Source organism: Rhinopithecus bieti, unplaced genomic scaffold, assembly GCF_001698545.2.
Source record: "Rhinopithecus bieti isolate Rb0 unplaced genomic scaffold, ASM169854v2 scaffold_9383, whole genome shotgun sequence".
Classification (NCBI taxonomy): Eukaryota; Metazoa; Chordata; class Mammalia; order Primates; family Cercopithecidae; genus Rhinopithecus; species Rhinopithecus bieti.
In genome coordinates, this window is record NW_016806471.1 from 2,066,561 (window position 1) to 2,085,786 (window position 19,226).

At 38.7% G+C, this 19,226-nt stretch overlaps 1 protein-coding gene across 2 annotated transcripts in view; it reads left to right on the top strand.

Annotated features, from left to right (window-relative positions):
• KIF11 (kinesin family member 11) overlaps window positions 1–19,226 on the top strand; it is a 70,406-nt gene that overhangs the window by 35,109 nt on the left and 16,071 nt on the right. For both annotated transcript variants that reach the window (XM_017876750.1, XM_017876751.1), the window contains 7 exons: window positions 4,017–4,104; window positions 5,684–5,872; window positions 7,118–7,325; window positions 8,307–8,479; window positions 11,454–11,579; window positions 11,657–11,815; window positions 14,677–14,783. In XM_017876750.1, the coding sequence (XP_017732239.1) occupies window positions 4,017–4,104; window positions 5,684–5,872; window positions 7,118–7,325; window positions 8,307–8,479; window positions 11,454–11,579; window positions 11,657–11,815; window positions 14,677–14,783 (1,050 nt within the window). The remainder of the gene's footprint in view (window positions 1–4,016; window positions 4,105–5,683; window positions 5,873–7,117; window positions 7,326–8,306; window positions 8,480–11,453; window positions 11,580–11,656; window positions 11,816–14,676; window positions 14,784–19,226) is intronic.

Here is a 19,226-nt window from a genome sequence, read left to right on the forward strand (position 1 = left end):
GCCAGGATGGTCTCGATCTCCTGACCTCGTGATCCACCCGTCTCGGCCTCCCAAAGTGCTGGGATTACAGGCTTGAGCCACCGCGCCCGGCCGAAGCTCTTTAGTTTAATTACCTCCCATTTGTTAATTTCGGGTTTGTTGCAATTGCTGTTAGCATCTTCATCATGAAAATCTTTGTCAGGGCCTATACCACCTTTTTCTTTTTTGAGATGAAGTCTTGCTCTCTTGCCCAGGCTGGAGTGCAGTGGCATGATCTTGGCTCACTGCATCCTCTGCCTCCCACATTCAAGCAATTCTCCTGCCTCAGCCTCCTAAGTAGCTGGGATTACAGGTGCCCGCCACTACGCGTGGCTAATTTTTGTATTTTTAGTAGAGATGGGATTTCACCATGTCGACCAGGCTGGTCTTGAACTCCTGATCTCAAGTGATCTGTCCACCTCCACTTCCCAAACTGCTGGGATTACAGGTGTTAGCCACCGTGCCCAGCCGGGCCTATATGATTTTGTACCTAGAAAACTTCATAGTCTCTGTCCATAAGCTCCTAGATCTGATAAACAATTTAAGCAGAGTTTCTGGATACACAATCGTTGTACAAAAATCAGTAGCATTCCTATATACTAATAATGTCCAAGCTGAGTGCCAAATAGGAACGCAATCCCATTCACAATAGCCACAAAAACAGTAAAATACCTAGGAATACAACTAACCAGAGAGGTGAAAGATCTCTACGGTAAGAATTATAAAACACTGCTGAAAGAAATCAGAGTTGACACAAACAAATGGAAAAACATTCCATGCTCATGGATAAGAAGATTCAATATTGTTAAAATGGCCGTACCACCAAAAGCAATTTACAGACTGAATGCTGTTCCTCTCAAACTACCAATTACGTTCTTCACAGAATTGGAAGAAACTATTGCAAAATTCACATGGAAGTGGAAAAGAGCACAAATAGCCAAAACAATCCTAGGCAAAAAGAACAAAGCTGGAGGGATCGCATTACCTGACTACTACAGGGCTACAGTAACCACAACATCACGGTACTGGCACAAAAACAGACACATAGACCAGTGGAACCGAATAGAGAGCCCAGAAATAAAGCCACACACCTACAGCCATCTGATCTTCGACAGAACATGCAATGGTGATAAAACTACCTGTTCAATAAATGGTGCTGGGCTAACTGGCTAGCCATATGCAGAAGATTGAAACTGGACCCCTTCCTTAATGCCCGTATACAGAAATCAACTCAAGATGGATTAAAAACTTAAATGTAAAACCTAAAACTAAAACCTTTGTAAAATCCTAGGTGTTTGTTCTCTAATAGACATGAGGCATAATCTGAGATAGTTTTGTCTGAAAAAGCTTTTGGAGTTAGTACAGTGTCAGTCAGAGAAGAATCACAAAAACTATAGCCAACATTTAAAACAGGATAATGTTTTATTTAAGCCAAGCTTAATAGACGTTTTAAAACCATGTCAAAATCATCTCTTCCATACAATAACAATATTGTCTTACCCTTTGGCATTCACTCTAAGAAAAGCACTTCAAATAATCCCGTTTTGCATAAAAGATCCATTTCTATTTATTTTATTTTATTTTATTTTTTATTTTTGAGACAGAGTCTCGCTCTGTCACCCAGGCTGGAGTGCAGTGGCACGATCTTGGCTCACTGCAAGCTTCACCTCCCGGGTTCACGCCATTCTCTTGCCTCAGCCTCCTGAGTAGCTGGGACTACAGGCACCCGCCACCATGCCCTGCTAATTTTGTTTTTGTATTTTTGGTAGCGATGGGGTTTCACCATGTTAGCCAGGATGGTCTTGATTTGCTGACCTCATGATCCTCTCGCCTCAGCCTCCCAAAGTGCTGGGATTATAGGTGTGAGCCACGGCGCCCAGCCGTAGAAGATCCATTTCTAATAAAAAGCTAATATATTTGACCAAAAGACTTAGAATTAACTCTTCTCTTACAGCTCTTTTCTAGCTTTTCCTTTAATTAACAATATCTTTAGCTAATATGTTAAGGGAATTTGTATTCACGGGAAGAATCTTTGTCATTTAAGCATAATGTGAAATATAAAATTGTTGGTTGTTATCAAAGAATTAGACGAGCAAATACAGGCATTCACTTCTGAAACTTACTAATACTCAGGAAATCAGAGACCCATTAAAGTGGATTTGGAAGACCTGTGAGCTTTGTGCTTGAGAAAAGCATTGTTCTATTTTACTTTTTATGACTTCTTTTGACTTTGACTTCATCTTCTAATATTTTGTTGAATTTCATTTTGCTGTCAAATTGTTAGTTTCTGAAAACTCTTTTCTGCTATCTTTGTCCCTCCTTTTGAAAACTATAGCATCCTCTTATTTTACAGATCTGTTCCTTATCTCAGGAACATTATTAGTGTTATTAACGTTTTCTTTTCTGTTTTTCTTTCCTTTGGGATCTTTTTTTCCCTGTTGTGATATCTGTCATTTGTATTTATTTTCTTCAAATGTCTAATGACTTTTGGCTGGCAATTAAGATGGACTAGAAGCTTTGTACATGGGTGAGGATTATGGACCTGTGAGTTCACTACAGATGAAAAAGTGATGATATCAGTCTTAAGTCTGGGCTTCCATCAGATATCATTCTTTGTTGGATTTTTTTTCTTTTGGACAAGGCCTCAGTCTTTCCTGAGAAGACTTATCCAGTTTGCTTGGAGATTTTTCTAGCTGCTGATATTTTTTGATTAGAATGGGTATAGGAAGCTGAGGATCCCATCATTTTAGTATGTAGATTTACACCTAAATGCTCATTTCTAGTTCCTAAACCTTCTACAATCCATGGTGTCTACTGAAAGTGAACCTGGAAATTCTGCTGCAATTCCTGTAGACTAGTGGCTCTCAACGGAAGTGGTGTTTGGGGAGTGGTGGTGGTGGGTGATTTTGTCCCCCAGAGGACATTTGGCAGGGTCCACAGACATTTTTTATTGTCATGACTTGGATGGTACTGAACATCCTAAAATGTACAGGACATCCCCACAATGAAGAATTATTTGATCCACTAGTGCTGAGGCTGAGAAACTCTGCTCTAGAGAGTAATCCTTTGTTCTGATGAGGGTTATGTGGTGGTGTGAGGGTGGTGTTTGTGCTGGTATGTGTGCATGTTGCAGCAGCAGGGGGTATAATTGCTCTGTATACATACTTTAAGTCTCAGTTTTTAACCCCTAATCTTACCCCTTCCTTCTGAGATACCTGATGCCTTCAAGTCCCACATTTTTCTTTTTCTTTTCTTACCTTTTTTTTTTTTTTTTTTTTGAGACGGAGTCTCACTGTTGCCGAGGCTGGAGTGCAGTGGCATGATCTCAGCTCACTGTAAGCTCCGCCTCCCAGGTTCATGCCATTCTCCTGCCTCAGCCTCCCGAGTAGCTTGGACTACAGCGCCTGCCACCACGCCTGGCTAATTTTTTGTATTTTTAGTAGAGACAGGGTTTCACCGTGTTAGCCAGGATGGTTTCGATCTCCCGACCTCATGATCCGCCCGCCTCGGCCTCCCAAAGTGCTGGGATTACAGGCGTGAGCCACTGCGCCCGGCCTAGTCCCACATTTTTCCAACATTCTGTGGGGCATATTTATATTCTGTATGCCTGATTATAGACACTTAGGTTGTATTACCTTTTCTCTCTACTTTGTGTTACAGTCAGTCCTCTGTTAGCTTTCTAGCTTCTCAAATTTGGTACACACATACTTTTCCCTTCATAGGTAGGGATTCTTAGTTTCAGAATTTAGGGCAAGGGAAAAATATTTCATTTATAAAACAAAGGCAAGGAATAGAATTTGTTCTTTGTAATTTGTATTTATTGCTTATTGACACTTAGGTATCAGGTGACACTTGAGTATCAGGTGACACTTGGGTATCAAGTGATGGTGATAAATGTTGGAAATGAGTTTGTGTAGCTGTCACAATTGTGTTGGAATACATTTCATAGGAGTTAGAAAAAATATTAACTGTTAAACTCATATTAAACTTTATTTTAGAGTCATGAGTGGAAAATTAACTGTTCAAGAAGAGCAGATTGTAGAATTGATTGAAAAAATTGGTGCTGTTGAGGAGGAGCTGAATAGGGTAAGCATTTAAAATGATATTTACTGTTATGTGAAAAGCAAATATTGAAAGAAAATGTTAGAATGTGAAAGACCTAATATTTTTTCCTTGTGTCTCTCTCTCTATATATATTTTAGATGGAGTCTTGCTCTGTCACCCAGGCTGGAGTACAGTGGTGTGATCTCGGCTCACTGTAACCTTCGCCGCCTGGGGTCAAGCGATTCTCCTGCCTCAGCCTCCCAAGTAGCTGGGATTACAGGCGTGTGCCACCATGCCCGGCTAATTTTTTTGTATTTTTAATAGGGACAGGGTTTCACCATGCTGGCCAGGCTGGTCTTGAACTCCTGACCTCATGATCGACCCGTCTTGGCCTCCCAAAATGCTCAGATTACAGGCATGAGCCACCGCACCCAGCTCCTTAAGATTTTATAAAAAAAAAAAAAGAAAGATTTTATTTTGCTGACCCTTATACTGAAAGTAAGTTATATCATGATTTTTTACTATCATCAATCAAATCAAAAAAGCTGACAGCTTATATTAATGAAACATTACAAAAAATTAACTGAATTGTTTGATAGTGAATGCTGAAGCATTTTTGTTAACATGTTTATTAGATGAAGGAATACAGATATTGGGAGAGACTGGATATTAAAGAAAAGTAATATAACTAGGGTAGGCAAGAGGCCTGACCTTTCAGGGCCACTCTCATATTAATACCTTTATTTATTAATAATAATAATAATTATTATTATTATTTTTGAGACAGAGTCTCACTGTGTCACCCCAGGCTGGAGTGTGGCGTGATCTCAGCTCACTGCAAGCTCCGCCTTCCGGGTTCACACCATTCTCCTGCCTCAGCCTCCTGACTAGCCGGGACTACAGGCACCCACCACTGCGACCGGCTAATTTTTTGTATTTTTAGTAGAGACGGGGTTTCACGGTGTTAACCAGGATGGTCTCAATCTCCTGACCTCGTGATCCACCCGCCTTGGCCTTCCAAAGTGCCGGGATTACAGGCGTGAGCCACCATGCCTGGCCATTTTTAATTATTTTTAGAGACAGGGTCTTGCTCTGATGCCCAGGCTACAATGCAGTGGCGTAATTATATCTTACTGCAGCCTTAAACTTTTGGTCTCAAGCAACTCTCTTGCCTCAGCCTCCTGAGTAGCTGGACTTCAGGCATGCACCACCATACCTGGCTAATTATTTTATTTTTTTGTAGAGATGGAGTCTCGCTATGTTGCCCAGGCTGATCTCAAACTCTGGGGCTCAAGTGATCCTCCTGCCTTGGCTTCCCAAAGTGCTGGAATTACAGGCGTGAATCACCTTGCCAGGCCACATTAACACTGTTATATTCAAATCCATTGGCAATGTTGAAGGAACCTGAAGAATTAATAGTACTACCCCAAACCTATTGTTTAATCTCAAAGTGTTGAGTAAGATTGCAGAAAGAAACCAGATGACATATTTGTGTTAATCTACTGGGTAATTTGTTACAGCTTTTGCATGGAAATAATTTGTTTCATTTTTCTCATCTTATGAACTAGCCAGATACCCTACCAACCAGATCAGCATTTTTTAAATTCTACGTTATATTTAGGTTACAGAGTTGTTTATGGATAATAAAAATGAACTTGACCAGTGTAAATCTGACCTGCAAAATAAAACACAAGAACTTGAAACCACTCAGAAACATTTGCAAGAAACTAAATTACAACTTGTTAAAGAAGAATATATCACATCAGCTTTGGAAAGTACTGAGGAGAAACTTCATGATGCTGCCAGCAAGGTTTGTCCCTTGTATTGATTTATACTCATATTAAATAGAGAATGGATAGAAATAATGTCTGTGCTTAAGCATTAATTATGATATTCTGTTTATTCACCCAAAATGGTATTTCTGTCCATTTAAAAAATATTATTTTACTATTTCATCCATATTTTTCTTAGTGGAGATGTTGAGTTATGAAAAAACTACTCCTGCTCCTGGAGTTTGGAAAATAGAACATAACTTAGCCAGGCGTGGTGGCTCACGCCTGTAATCCCAGCACTTTGGGAGGCCGAGGTGGGCGGATGACCTGAGGTCAGGTGTTCGAGACCAGCCTGACCAACATGGAGAAACTCATCTCTACTAAAGATATAAAATTAGCTGGGCGTGATCGCACCATTGCACTCCAGCTTGGGCAACAAGAGCAAAACTCTGTCTCAAAAAAAAAAAAAGAAAAAAGAAAATAGAACATAACTTTATAATATATTTTGTAGACATTTAGAATGTGATGTTGTGATGCTTTTTCTTTGTGGGGATGATTGAACCTAATTAGTCATTAAGAATTGAATATGTTCTGGCCGGGCACAGTGTCTCACCTCACACCTGTAATCCCAGCACTTTGGGAGGCTGAGGTGGGTGGATTACTTGAGGTTAGGAGTTCAAGACCAGCCTGACCAACATGGTAAAACCCCATCTCTACTAAAAAAAATACAAAAATTAGCCAGGCATGGTGGCACATGCTTATAATCCCATCTACTCGGGAGGCTGAGGCAAGAGAATTGCTTGAACCCAGGAGTCAGAGGTTGCAGTGAGCTGAGATCATGCCATTGCACTCCAGCCTGGGTAACAGAGCAAGACTCTGTCTCAAAAAAAAAGAAAGAAATTTAGTATGTTCTAATGATGAAAGATGTTGAAGGTATTCAATTTTTTATTAGTTGTACTTTTTTTTTTTGAGACAGACTCTTGCTTTGTCTCTCTGTCTGTCTCCTGGCCTGGAGTGACAGTGGCACAATCTTGGCTCACTGCAACCTCCACCTCACACGTTCAAGCAATTCTTCTTGCCTCAGCCTCCTGAGTAGCTGGAACTACAAGTGTGTACCACCACGCCCGGCTAATTTTTGTATTTTTAGTAGAGACGGGATTTCACCATGTTGGTCAGGCTGGAAAATTTACTAGTTCTTATCAAGATAAATCCTTATGTAGATACTTTCATTAGATTTTTTTCATCATATCCATTTTGTCTAACACTTATTTTTAAAAATACAGCTGCTTAACACAGTTGAAGAAACTACAAAAGATGTATCTGATCTCCATTCCAAACTGGATCGTAAGAAGGCAGTTGACCAACACAATGCAGAAGCTCAGGATATTTTTGGCAAAAACCTGAATAGTCTGTTTAATAATATGGAAGAATTAATTAAGGATGGTAGCTCAAAACAAAAGGCCATGCTAGAAGTACATAAGACCTTATTTGGTAAGTTCAGGCTGTTCTGTTCTAGTCTTGATGTGTTAAGTGTGATGTTGATTTCAAAACTGATAATTCAATTTTGTGAAACATAGATGACAGTGTCACCAATACTCTCTGCCATGCACAAACTATTTGTTCAGGCTGAAGATTAATGCTTTACTGTCTCTGAATTAAAACAAATCTTTTTCCCTCCCCACCCTCCCTTCTGTTTTCTATAAAATGTTACATTTATTAAGTAACTAAGTATATAAACGTTAGAAGTAGAAGTCCTCTTTTTCCCTGACTCTGGCTCCTGTCCCTGGGTCATTCACCATAGGTGTTATTGTTAAATTTCTTGGGCCTTTTTCTAGAAATTTTCTGTGCATAAACATTCTGCAACTTTTATTTGGGGTGGGGCATGTATAACTTGATGGTTTGCTATATTGTCAGAATATGTTTGTGTCTCATTGTTTTTAACTATTCTGTTATGTCCCTTTAGAAAAAAGCATGTTTATTTAGTGTGAAATACTATCTTCATTATGGAAAATTTGGACATCCAGAAATATAAAATTTAAAAAATCATCTAGACTCTAGTCTCATTAAGCCAAGCACAATCAATACATTTTGGTATTGATTTCCAGTTTTTCTTTTCTTCTGTAAACTTACCATAATTCTGTATATTATTTTTAGTCAGAGATTAATTGTAGAATATTCTAATTCTTTGTGCACTATGAATTACAGTTATGGGTCTGATACACTTACAAATATGTTAAGGGCTTACAGAGCACTATGGAAAATATGTAATGTATATTTAAATATTTCCTTGCTTATGTAGTGAGCCAGTTCTTTTAAGCTCGTTATTACAAATTCTACAAGGGTATACTTTTCACAACTTCTTTGAAATGGTTTGAACTGTATTTAATATATATGTATATATATATGTTTATATCAAATATATTTATGTCAAAGTTTACATCTTTCTGTTTTTTTTCTGTTTGTTTGTTATAGGTAATCTGCTGTCTTCCAGTGTCTCTGCATTAGATACCATTACTACAGTAGCACTTGGATCTCTCACATCTATTCCAGAAAATGTGTCTACTCATGTTTCTCAGATTTTTAATATGATACTAAAAGAACAATCATTAGCAGCAGAAAGTAAAACTGTACTACAGGAACTGATTGTTAGTACCTCCTTTAAAATATTTTTGAAGGGTCACATTTGATAAGTATTTGATAAAATATTTTGAAGGGTTACATTTGATAAATCTTCATAAACAATGTTAACTGCTATTCTTTCATCTTAAGCTTTGCTAGACACAGACGCGTCACTGTGAGAGTACATATATATATATTTTTTTTTCTTTTTTTTTTTTTGAGATGGAGTCTCGCTCTGTCGCCCAGGAGTGCAGTGGCACCATCTTGGCTCACTGCAAGCTCCGCCTTCCAGGTTCATGCCATTCTCCTTCCTCAGCCTCGCGAGTAGCTGGGACTACAGGCGCCCGCCACCACGCCTGGCTAATTTTTTGTATTTTTAGTGGAGACGGGGTTTCACTGTGTTAGCCAGGATGATCTTGATCTCCTGACCTCGTGATCCGCCCGCCTCAGCCTCCCAAAGTGCTGGGATTACAGGCGTGAGCCACCGTGCCCAGCCAGCGTCTCCTTTTCTTTATTTTTATGTATTTTTTTTTTTTTAGCCTCTCCTTTTCTCGGTTCACTGCAACCTCTGCCTCTTGGGTTCAAGCGATTCTCTTGCCTCAGCCTCCCGAGTAGATGGGATTATAGGCATGTGCCACCATGCCTGGCTACTTTTTGCATTTTTTTTAGTAGAGATGGGGTTTTACCATGTTGGTCAGGCTGGTCTCGAACTCCTAACCTCAAGCAATCCACCCACCTCAGCCTCTCAAAGTGCTGGGATTATAGGCGTGAGTCACCGTGCCCAGCCGAGAGTATGTCTATATTTTTAAAGACAGATCTCTCCACTGTTTATTCTCTCCCAGAAAGATTATTTTCAAATGTATGGAACTAACTTTTGAAACCTTTTTCACTCATGTCTTGTAACATTAGGAGTAGGAGTTATTAGTGAGGCTTCTAATGACTAAAGGGCAAGTTTAGCACCACATGATAGCAAGGGACTTGTTAGTTGGCCCAGAAATTGGTAAGTCACTCTTTCCTCAGGGGTCCTGGACCCAACCAGAAGGGGATATTGGGTAGTTAATTTTAAAGCTACAGTAATATATGATAGTAATAATAGTGCAAGAAAAGTATCTTTTAGAATTCTGGGAACACATAACAATTCTTAGGGTTAGATCTGTGTGGCTATGCTCTTCTGGGCCATAACTGTATATCTTTTTCTCCACAGTTCTATGGAAGTCACTCATCTAATTGCACTTCATATCACCTCCTTCATACTTGATTTATATATAGTCTTTATTTTAAAATTGTATGGTTGGTCTAGGAAGTTCTTAGCCATATAATTTGTTTTCTTTGTGCAGGGTCTTTGCCTCCCTTTTTCAGTTTAACAATATTTATTAAACATTTTCCAAGTAAATACTACAAATGTTAGCTGACCCTCTGCCTCAATTCATTGCTTAGATGACATTATTTGATAGGTTTTCTCAACCACCCAAATTTGACAGTGTTAAAAGATACCCTGTCAGTACTAACTTTTCAAATATTGATTCATTCATTAAATGGTGGTCTCTATATATACAGGCATACTTCAGAGATGTTGCAGGTTTGCTTCCAGACTACTGCAATAAAGTGAATATTACAGTAAAGCAAGTCATGAATTTTTTGGTTTCCCAGGGCATATAAAGGTTATGTTGACCAGGCACAGTGGCTCACGCCTGTAATTCCAGCAGACCCCTGGTGGGACAATCAAAACACAAACAACGTTTATCAATTACGTTTGCTGTCTTATAGGGGTACAGTTTACGGTACCCCAAGACAATTATTATAGTAACATCAAAGATCATTGATCACAATGTGTAATGAAAAAGTTTGAAGTACTACAGCAGTTACCAAAATGTGATGCAGAGACAGAAAATGAGCACATGATATTTGAAAAAAGTCACTGATAGACTTGCTCAAGGTAGGGTTGCCACAAACCTTCAATTTGTAAAAATTTGGTATCTGTGATGCATAGTAGGGTGAAGCACAATAAAATAAGCTATGCCTGAACTGATAGATTTCTACTTACCAAGTTACGATTTTTGCTTGAATTAAAAGAAGAGAGGAATGTTGCTCTCACAAAATTAGTTGAAATTGATATGCTAGCTCTTCTTTCCAAAAGAATGCCAGTAGGCCTGTAAGTATTTACTAATGTATTTCTGTTATACTTCCTCAGCCCTATCCTACCAAAAGGAGCTTAGATCAGGATTTTTTTTCTTTTTATAAATATTTCCAATCTATACTACATTCTTAATTTTTCCCATTTCTTGACAAGAACAACATGTTTCACAAGTTCTTCTGATACAATAGGATATAAGTCATCTCAGATCTTCAGAGTTAAATACTTCCAGCCCAAGGGCTAATCTTGGTGACTACTTGGTCTCAGCCTTTTTGACTGGTAACCTAAACTTGTTTGAAATTTATTTTCTTAAAGTATACCTGTAGGTTTTTAAAAATTTATTTTCTTTGGAGTGCTGAAATCTTATTAATTGACTGTCATTTTCCTCTCTTTTGAATTCTTCTGACTTCAATTTCATTAAACTATTAAGAAATTGTTCTGGCTCGTGCGGTAGCTCATCCCAGCACTTTGGGAGGCCGAGGTGGGTGGATCACCTGAGGTCAGGAGTTCGAGATCAGCCTGGCCAACACAGTGAAACCCTGTCTTTACTGAAATACAAAAATTAGCTAGGCATGGTAGCAGGTGCCTGTAATCCCAGCTACTCGGGAGGCTGAGGCAGGATAATCGCTTGAACCCAGGAGGCAGAGGTTGCAGTGAGCTGAGATCTTGCCGTGGTACTCCAACCTGGGCAACAGAATGAGACTCTGTCTCAAACAAAAAAAAAAAAAGAAAAGAAAATGGAGAATGGAAATTGAGAGTTTTAATGTGAATATTTAGTTACCAAAGTATTTAAGATATCATTTAGAAAGGTTTATAGAAGTGGAAATATTCTTTTTGAAGACCTATTTGTTTATTTTTAAAACCAGAATGTACTCAAGACTGATCTTCTAACTTCACTGGAAACGATTTTATCCCCAACTGTGGTGTCTATACTGAAAATCAATAGTCAACTGAAGCATATTTTCAAGACTTCATTGACAGTGGCTGATAAGGTAACAAATGCTATGTTCTTAATATCTCAAAATTGATGTGTTGTTTAAGAAGGAAACTCATTTTTGTTTCTTCAAAGATAGAAGATCAAAAAAAGGAACTAGATGGCTTTCTCAGTATACTGTGTAACAATCTACACGAACTACAAGAAAATACCATTTCTTCCTTGGTTGAGTCACAGAAGCAATGTGGAAACCTAACTGAAGACCTGAAGACCATAAAGCAGACCCATTCCCAGGTATGTTGTTTAGCTGACTTGGGGAGTATAGAAAGAGAGTTTTAGGATGATTTGATATAACTTGATAATTAATCTATGTTATACAATCTGAATACTGTAAAACCTGAAACCTGAAAATACCATAGCCACTGTTGCTTATAACAGTAATTATTGTAAAGCAATTGAGAATACTTCTCTTAATATTTGAAGTTTTACTACATCTAGAACCCCATGCAGAACCACAATATGACAAAACAGTCCTTTTCTCACATCGAGATGAAAGATGAATCTGGAGAAACATACCTTTAGAGAAGAATGGTTATAACATTTAAAGTGAACATGTATCTACATTAAAACCTGCTAAGTTGCTTCTTTCTAGGATGGCATGGATAGTTGTCTTTCATAAACCAAGTCCTACTTTTCTCTTATTTCTATCTCATTGATAGACATTTAAAACATAGTAAATTGATACAATTTATAATTCTTATTGATTATAAATGTGATTCATGATTTATCTTCCCTGTAAACTGTTCCTCATTATATGAGGCTTTAAACCAAAACCAAGCCTTCAAACCATAATCTATAAATATCAGATATATGAAAAACAGCTTCTGGTATTCTTAAGACTTTAATAATGACTGTCTAAAGTTTTATTAAATAAGCTTATTATGATATGACTGAACTCTTATAATAGTTAACATTTATTGAGCAATTAACTTTGTATTTATTCCTCCCATCAATATAGATATAAATTCTATTACTAGTCAGATTTAATGAGGAAACTGAGACCTTGTGAGCATCTAATAGTATGTAGATCATCTTACAGAAGGTGGGAGTGATTGTATTACCTGAAAAGCATCCATGTTTGAGGGTCTCTTCTGTGTGTTTCTGGCAACTTAAAATTGCAGCATTTTCTCATACATCTGCATAGGTTATTTCCCTTAAACCTGTTGAGAACTTTTTAGGTGTATATTCTAAGGCTGATCTAAGGCTTTTATAAATTTACTGTCTTGAAATGCTTAAAATTGTTAGGCAGTTGTTTAAAAAAACAAAACAAAAAAAATCTGATCTGAAAAGTATCTTAGCATGAATAGTTTGGCTTCCCTGGCTTTAAGGAAGCAAGTTCAGAACTTGAAATGAGCACTATTAAAATAATTGTGTAAAACTTTGAACACATTTACATATGGATAAATATGATAATACCTGCATTAACATTCAAATTATTAATCTGATAATACCTTTGAGACTAGTAAAAATACTGACAGACTTTATTCATAATCAGAATGTTAGATATGTATTGTCAACTGATGTGTTATTCAGAGATACTGGCCAACCAGCAGACTGAACAGTGAATAAGAATGTTAGATGTATTTTCAGCTCTTCCTTTGTCATTAGGATGGCTTCTTCATTTTGCAATGTAGCATGTTATATGCCTACAAGAGCTTGTTTTCAAAAATGTAAAATATGAGCAAAGATAAGACTATTTACATTTTGTTAATATGATCCAACTAGGTTCTGTAAAATTTTTTAGCTCCAGTAATTGATAATATTTTTGGATTGCTTGACCCATTAGTATATCACATTAATTTTCCCTTCTAGTAGTGTTATCAGTTAAAAAGCTACTATATATATCTGTCAAAGTTGGTCTTAAACATAATGTGATATATGGGGTTGTTTGAGTAGTTTTGAGGTACACTGAAAGTAATTTGTTACTTAGAGCTAAAATAGTAAAGTTTGCTAATTATTTACTTTTTTAAAAATCCTGGCTGGATGTGATGGCTCACATCTGTAATCTCAGCACTTTGAGAGACTGAGGCAGGGTGATCACTTGAGGCTAGGAGTTTAAGACCAGTCTGGTCAACATAGTGAGACCACGTCTCTACAAAAAAAAAAAAAAAAAAATTGTTTAAATTAGCCAGGCATGGTGACTCATGCCTGTAGCCCCAACTACTTGGGGGCTGAGGACGGAGGATCCCTTGAGCCCAGGAGGTTGAAGCTGCAGTGAGCCATGATTGTGCCACTGCACTACAGCTTGGACAAGAGTGAGACCCTGTCTCTTAAAAACAAAAAATCCTGGCCAGGCGCGGTGGCTGAAGCCTGTAATCCCAGCACTTTGGGAGGCTGAGGCGGGCGGATCACAAGGTCAGGAGATCGAGACCATCCTGGCTAACACGGTGAAACCCCGTCTCTACTAAAAAAAATACAAAAAACTAGCGGGGCGAGGTGGCGGGCGCCTGTAGTCCCAGCTCCTCGGGAGGCTGTGGCAGGAGAATGGCGTGAACCCGGGAGGCGGAGCTTGCAGTGAGCTGAGATCCGGTCACTGTACTCCAGCTTGGGCAACAGAGCGAGACTCCGTCTCAAAAAAAAAAAAAGGCCAGGGCGCGTGGCGGCTCAAGCCTGTAATCCAGCACTTTGGGAAGGCCGAGACGGGCGGCATCACTAGGTCAACGAGATCAGAGACCTCCTGGCTAATACGGTAAACCCTGGTCTCTGACTCCTCTACTAAAAATAAAGCAACTAGAGCGCACCGCCGCCGGGCGACGAGGCGGACGCCTGTAGTCCAGCTACTCGCGAGAGGGCGGCAGAGAGAATGGCGTAATACCCGGTGTGGCCGGAGCTTGCAGTGAGCTGAGATCCGCCACGACTCCAGCCTGGGTGGCAGAGCAAGACTCCGTCTCGCAAACAAATCAACAAAAAATCCTACATTTTAATATCACTTCCCTGCTTTCTCTGTGGAAGTAAAGGTAGAGGTTAAAGCTCTCTTGTCAAGATTTATATAATTAAACACCTATGGACTTATACTTCTTGTTTTGTTATCAGTCATAAAAAATGTTCAAGTGTCATAATTTTAAGTCTCCTCACTTCCCATACTTTTCTTACAGGAACTTTGCCAGTTAATCAATCTTTGGACAGAGAGATTCTGTGCTTTGGAGGAAAAGTGTGAAAATATACAGAAACCACTTAGTAGTGTCCAGGAAAATATACAGCAGTAAGCTATTTTTAAATTCTCTTAAACTTTTCTGTAAGTCTGAAATTATTTCAGAAGAAAAAGCTTTAAATAGTACAAATAATTCCTCTGTGTACTTTCAAATTTTGTTGATATTTTATTATGTATGTGTATATATACATGCATATAAATGTCTTTTCATTGCGTATTTGTGCTCTCTTTTAAGACAGTGAAAAACTTGGCTGTTATCCACAATATATTTTCGAATTTCCTCAATCTTAGAAAACACACTAAGTAATTTCACAATTTCTAACCTATATTACTGATGAAAAATACACTAAGTAGAGCAGGGTTTGGCAAACTATGGCTAGCAGGCTGAATGCCTGTTACTGCAAATAATTTCATTGGACACTGTCATACCCATCTATTTACATGTTGTCTTTGGTTGTCTTTGGCTACCTTTGCACTGCAGTGGCAAAGTTGAGTCATTGCATCCAAGTCATTGAACAATAGCCTAAAATATTTGCTATCTGGCTTTTCTTTTTTTCTTTCTTTTTTTTTTTTTTTTTTGAGACAGAGTCTCGCTTTGTCGCCCAGGCTGGAGTGCAGTGGCCGGATCTCAGCTCACTGCAAGCTCCGCCTCCCAGGCTCACGCCATTCTCCTGCCTCAGCCTCCCGAGTAGCTGTGACTACAGGCGCCCGCCACCTCGCCTGGCTAATTTTTTGTATTTTTAGTAGAGACTGGGTTTCACCATGTTAGCCAGGATGGTCTCTATCTCCTGACCTCGTGATCCGCCTGCCTCGACCTCCCAAAGTGCGGTGATTACAGTCGTGAGCCACCGCGCCCGGCCCTGTTTTGTTTTTTGAGACAAAAATAAACAGCCTGCTCTGTAGCCCAGGCTGGAGTACAGTGGCCTGAGTGCAGTGGCGTGATCTCGGCTCACTGCAACCTCCGCCTCCCAAGTTCAGGCGATTCTCCTGCCTCAGCCTCCCGAGTAGCTGGGATTATAGGCACATACCACCATGCCTGGCTAATTTTTTGTATTTTTAGTAGAGATGGGGCTTCGCCATTTTGGCCAGGCTGGTCTTGAACTCCTGGTCTCAACTGATCTCCCACCTCGACCTCCCAAAGTGCTAAGATTGCAGGTGTGAATCACTGCCTCCCGCCTATATTAGAATTTAATGTTGCTTTGTAGCCTCATTGCTTGCCAGTTCCGGCCTGCATTAGAGTTTAAGGTTGCTTTGTAGCCTCATTGCTTGCCAGTTCCCCATACTTACCATACACTACAGTCAGACCTATGTTTTCTTTTTTAGGAATTTTATAACTTTATGGTTTAACATTTATATTCATAATCCATTTAAAAATTTTTATATAACATAGGAGATTTGTCGAGTTTCAGTTTTTTTGCCTATATTCTATTCTCATGAGGAGAAAGATACTATATTTACCCTATTTTTCCCCGTTTAATTCCTATTAAACTTCCTAAAGTTTCAAGCTTTCTTTAGCGTGAAGAACTTCTTGTAGTCTTTAAGGGTGGGTCTGCTGGACACAAATTCTGTTTTCCTTTGTCCAAGAATGTCTTGATTTCCCCTGCATTCCTGAAAGGTATTTTCGCTGGCTATGGAATTCAGGGTTGACAATTATTTTTTTCCAGCATTTGAAATATGCTATTCATTTTCTTCTTCTGGCCTCTATGAAATGAGAAATCCACTGCCATTCAAGTAATTGTTCCCTTATAGGCAATCTCAGTACAGCTGCTTTCAAAACTTTTTTGTCTTTAGAAACTTGATTATATTTTGTCTACTCATATTTCTTTGAGTTTATTCTATTTGGGTTTTGTTTTGCTGCTTCAATCTGTAGGCTTATGCCTTTCACCAAAACTTGGGAATTTTTCATCTATTAATTCTTTGAATAGTTTTCAGCCCTATACTCTTTTTTTCTCTGCCCCTATGACTTTGATGACACAAATGCTAGATCTTTTATTTTGGTCCCTCAGGAGATACGTATAATATATTTCTTATAGATAATATATCTATTCTCTTTGCTGTTCACATTGGGGAAATTCTGTTGATCTGTCTTCATATTCACTGAGTCTCCTTCTGTCATCTCTAACCTACTGTTAAATCCATTCAGTGAGGTGTTTTATTTCAGTTATTGCTTTTTTATTTTTATTTTTATAATTTTCGTTTGGTTTTTTTTATACCTTGTTTCTTAGCTAAGATTTTTTTTTCTCCCAGGAGTATTTTAATTTCTTTTTAGAGCATTTTATGATGGCTGCTTTAAACTCCTTTCCAGACAATTCTAACATCTGAGTTTTCTTGTTGTTGGCGTCTACTGATTGTCTTTTCTCATTCAGCTTGTGATTTTGTGGTTCTTGATAAGTGATTCCATATTGTACGTTGAAGATTTTGGATATTATGTTAGGAGATTCAGGATCCTATTTAAGTATTTTTTAGCTGGCATTTACCCTGTTTAGGCTTAGCATACAGATCCAGGCTCACTTTTATGGGCTGTGGTTCCACTGACAATTTAGTTTTTAGAGCCCTTGCAGTGTTACTCTGATAATGCTTTGTTTGTGTGCTACCCACATGAGAAAAATCTGTATTCTGCTTTTGTTGGATGAAGTGTTCTGTATGTGTCACTCTGATCAAGTTGACTGATAGTGCTATTCAGGTCATCCATGGCCTGAGTTTCTGCCTATTTGTTCTCTCAATGACTAAGAGGGGAGTACTGAAATCTCTAATTGTAGATTTATTTATTTATTTTTATTAATTCTATCAGTTTTTGCCTCACGTATCTGAAACTCTGTTGTTGGGTGCATATACATTTAGGATTATTATACCTCCTTGGAGAATTGACCTCTTTATCATTACGTAATCTCCACTTTTATTTCTGATAATCTCTCTTGTTCTGAAGTCTGTTTTGTCTGAAATGAATACAGGTTCTCCAGCTTTCCTTTGATTGCTATTTGTATGATGTATCCTTCTCCATCTCTTTATTTTCGGTCTAAGTCTTTTTTTTTTTTTTTCAGACAGAGTCTCGCTCTGTCGCCCAGGCTGGAGTGCAGTGGCGCTGTCTCCCTTGCTGCGAGCTCCACCTCCTGAGTTCACGCCATTCTCCTGCCTCAGCCTCCTGAGTAGTTGGGACTACAGGCGCCTGCCACCACGCCTGGCTAATTTTTTTGTATTTTTAGTAGAGACGGGGTTTCACTGTGTTAGTCAGGATGGTCTTGATCTCCTGACCTCGTGACCCGCCCGCCTCGGCCTCGCAAAGTGCTGGGATTACAGGCATGAGCCACCGTGCCCGGCCCTTTTGGTCTAAGTCTTTATATTTAAAGTGGGTTTCTTATAGATAGCATATAGTTGGGTCTTGCTTTTTCATCAAATTTATAATCTATGATGTTTAATTTATTTATTTGAGACAGAGTCTTGCTGTATGGCCCAGGCTGGAGTACAGTGGTGCAATCTTAGCTCACTGCAACCTCTGCCTCCTGGGTTCAAGCAATTCTCCTGCCTCAGCCTCCTGAGTAGCTGGGGCTATAGGCACACACCACCATGCCCAGCTAATTTTTGTTTTTTTACTAGAGATGGGGTTTCACCATGTTGGCCAGGCTGGTTTCAAACTCCTGACCTCAAGTGATTTACCTGCCCTGGCCTCCCAAAGTGCTGGGATTATAGGTGTGAGCCACTGCACCCAGCTGCCTTTCCTCATTTAAATTGAGCACTTTTTATGTTTTTATTTTTTCTCTTCCATTGTCTTATTTATACTTTAAAATTTTCCCTTTTAGTATTATTTCTAGGATTTGAAATATACTTTTTTTTTTGAGATGGAGTCTTGCTCTGTCACCCAGGCTGGAGTGCAGTGGCGCGATCTCCACTCACTGCAAGCTCCGCCTTCCGGGTTCACACCATTCTCCTGCCTCAGCCTCCCGTGTAGCTGGGATTACAGGCACCTGCCACTGCGCCCGGCTAATTTTGTATTTTAGTAGAGATGGGGTTTCACCGTGTTAGCCAGGATGGTCTCAATCTCCTGACCTCGTGATCCACCCGTCTCGGCCTCCCAAAGTGCTGGGATTACAGGCGTGAGCCAACGCGCCCGGCTGAAGTATACATTTTAAGATAATTTGAATCCATTATCAAATAATTTGCCATTTCATGTGTAGTGAAAAGACATTATAGTAGTATATTCCTGTTTCCTCTTTCCTATTTGTCATTATTTTCATATATTTTACCTAGGTGTTTATATATGCAATAAACACCTAATAGATTGTTACTTGGATTGCTTTATCTATTTTCTTTTTTAATGTATCTATTAGATTTATTTTTTTTTTTTGAGAGGGAGTCTTTGGTATTTGTCATTTTCATATATTTTACTTAGGTGTTTGTATATGCAATAAACACCTAATACATTGTTACTTGGATTGCTTTATCTATTTTCTTTTTTAATGTATCTACTAGGTTTTTTTTTTTTTTTTTTTTTTTTTT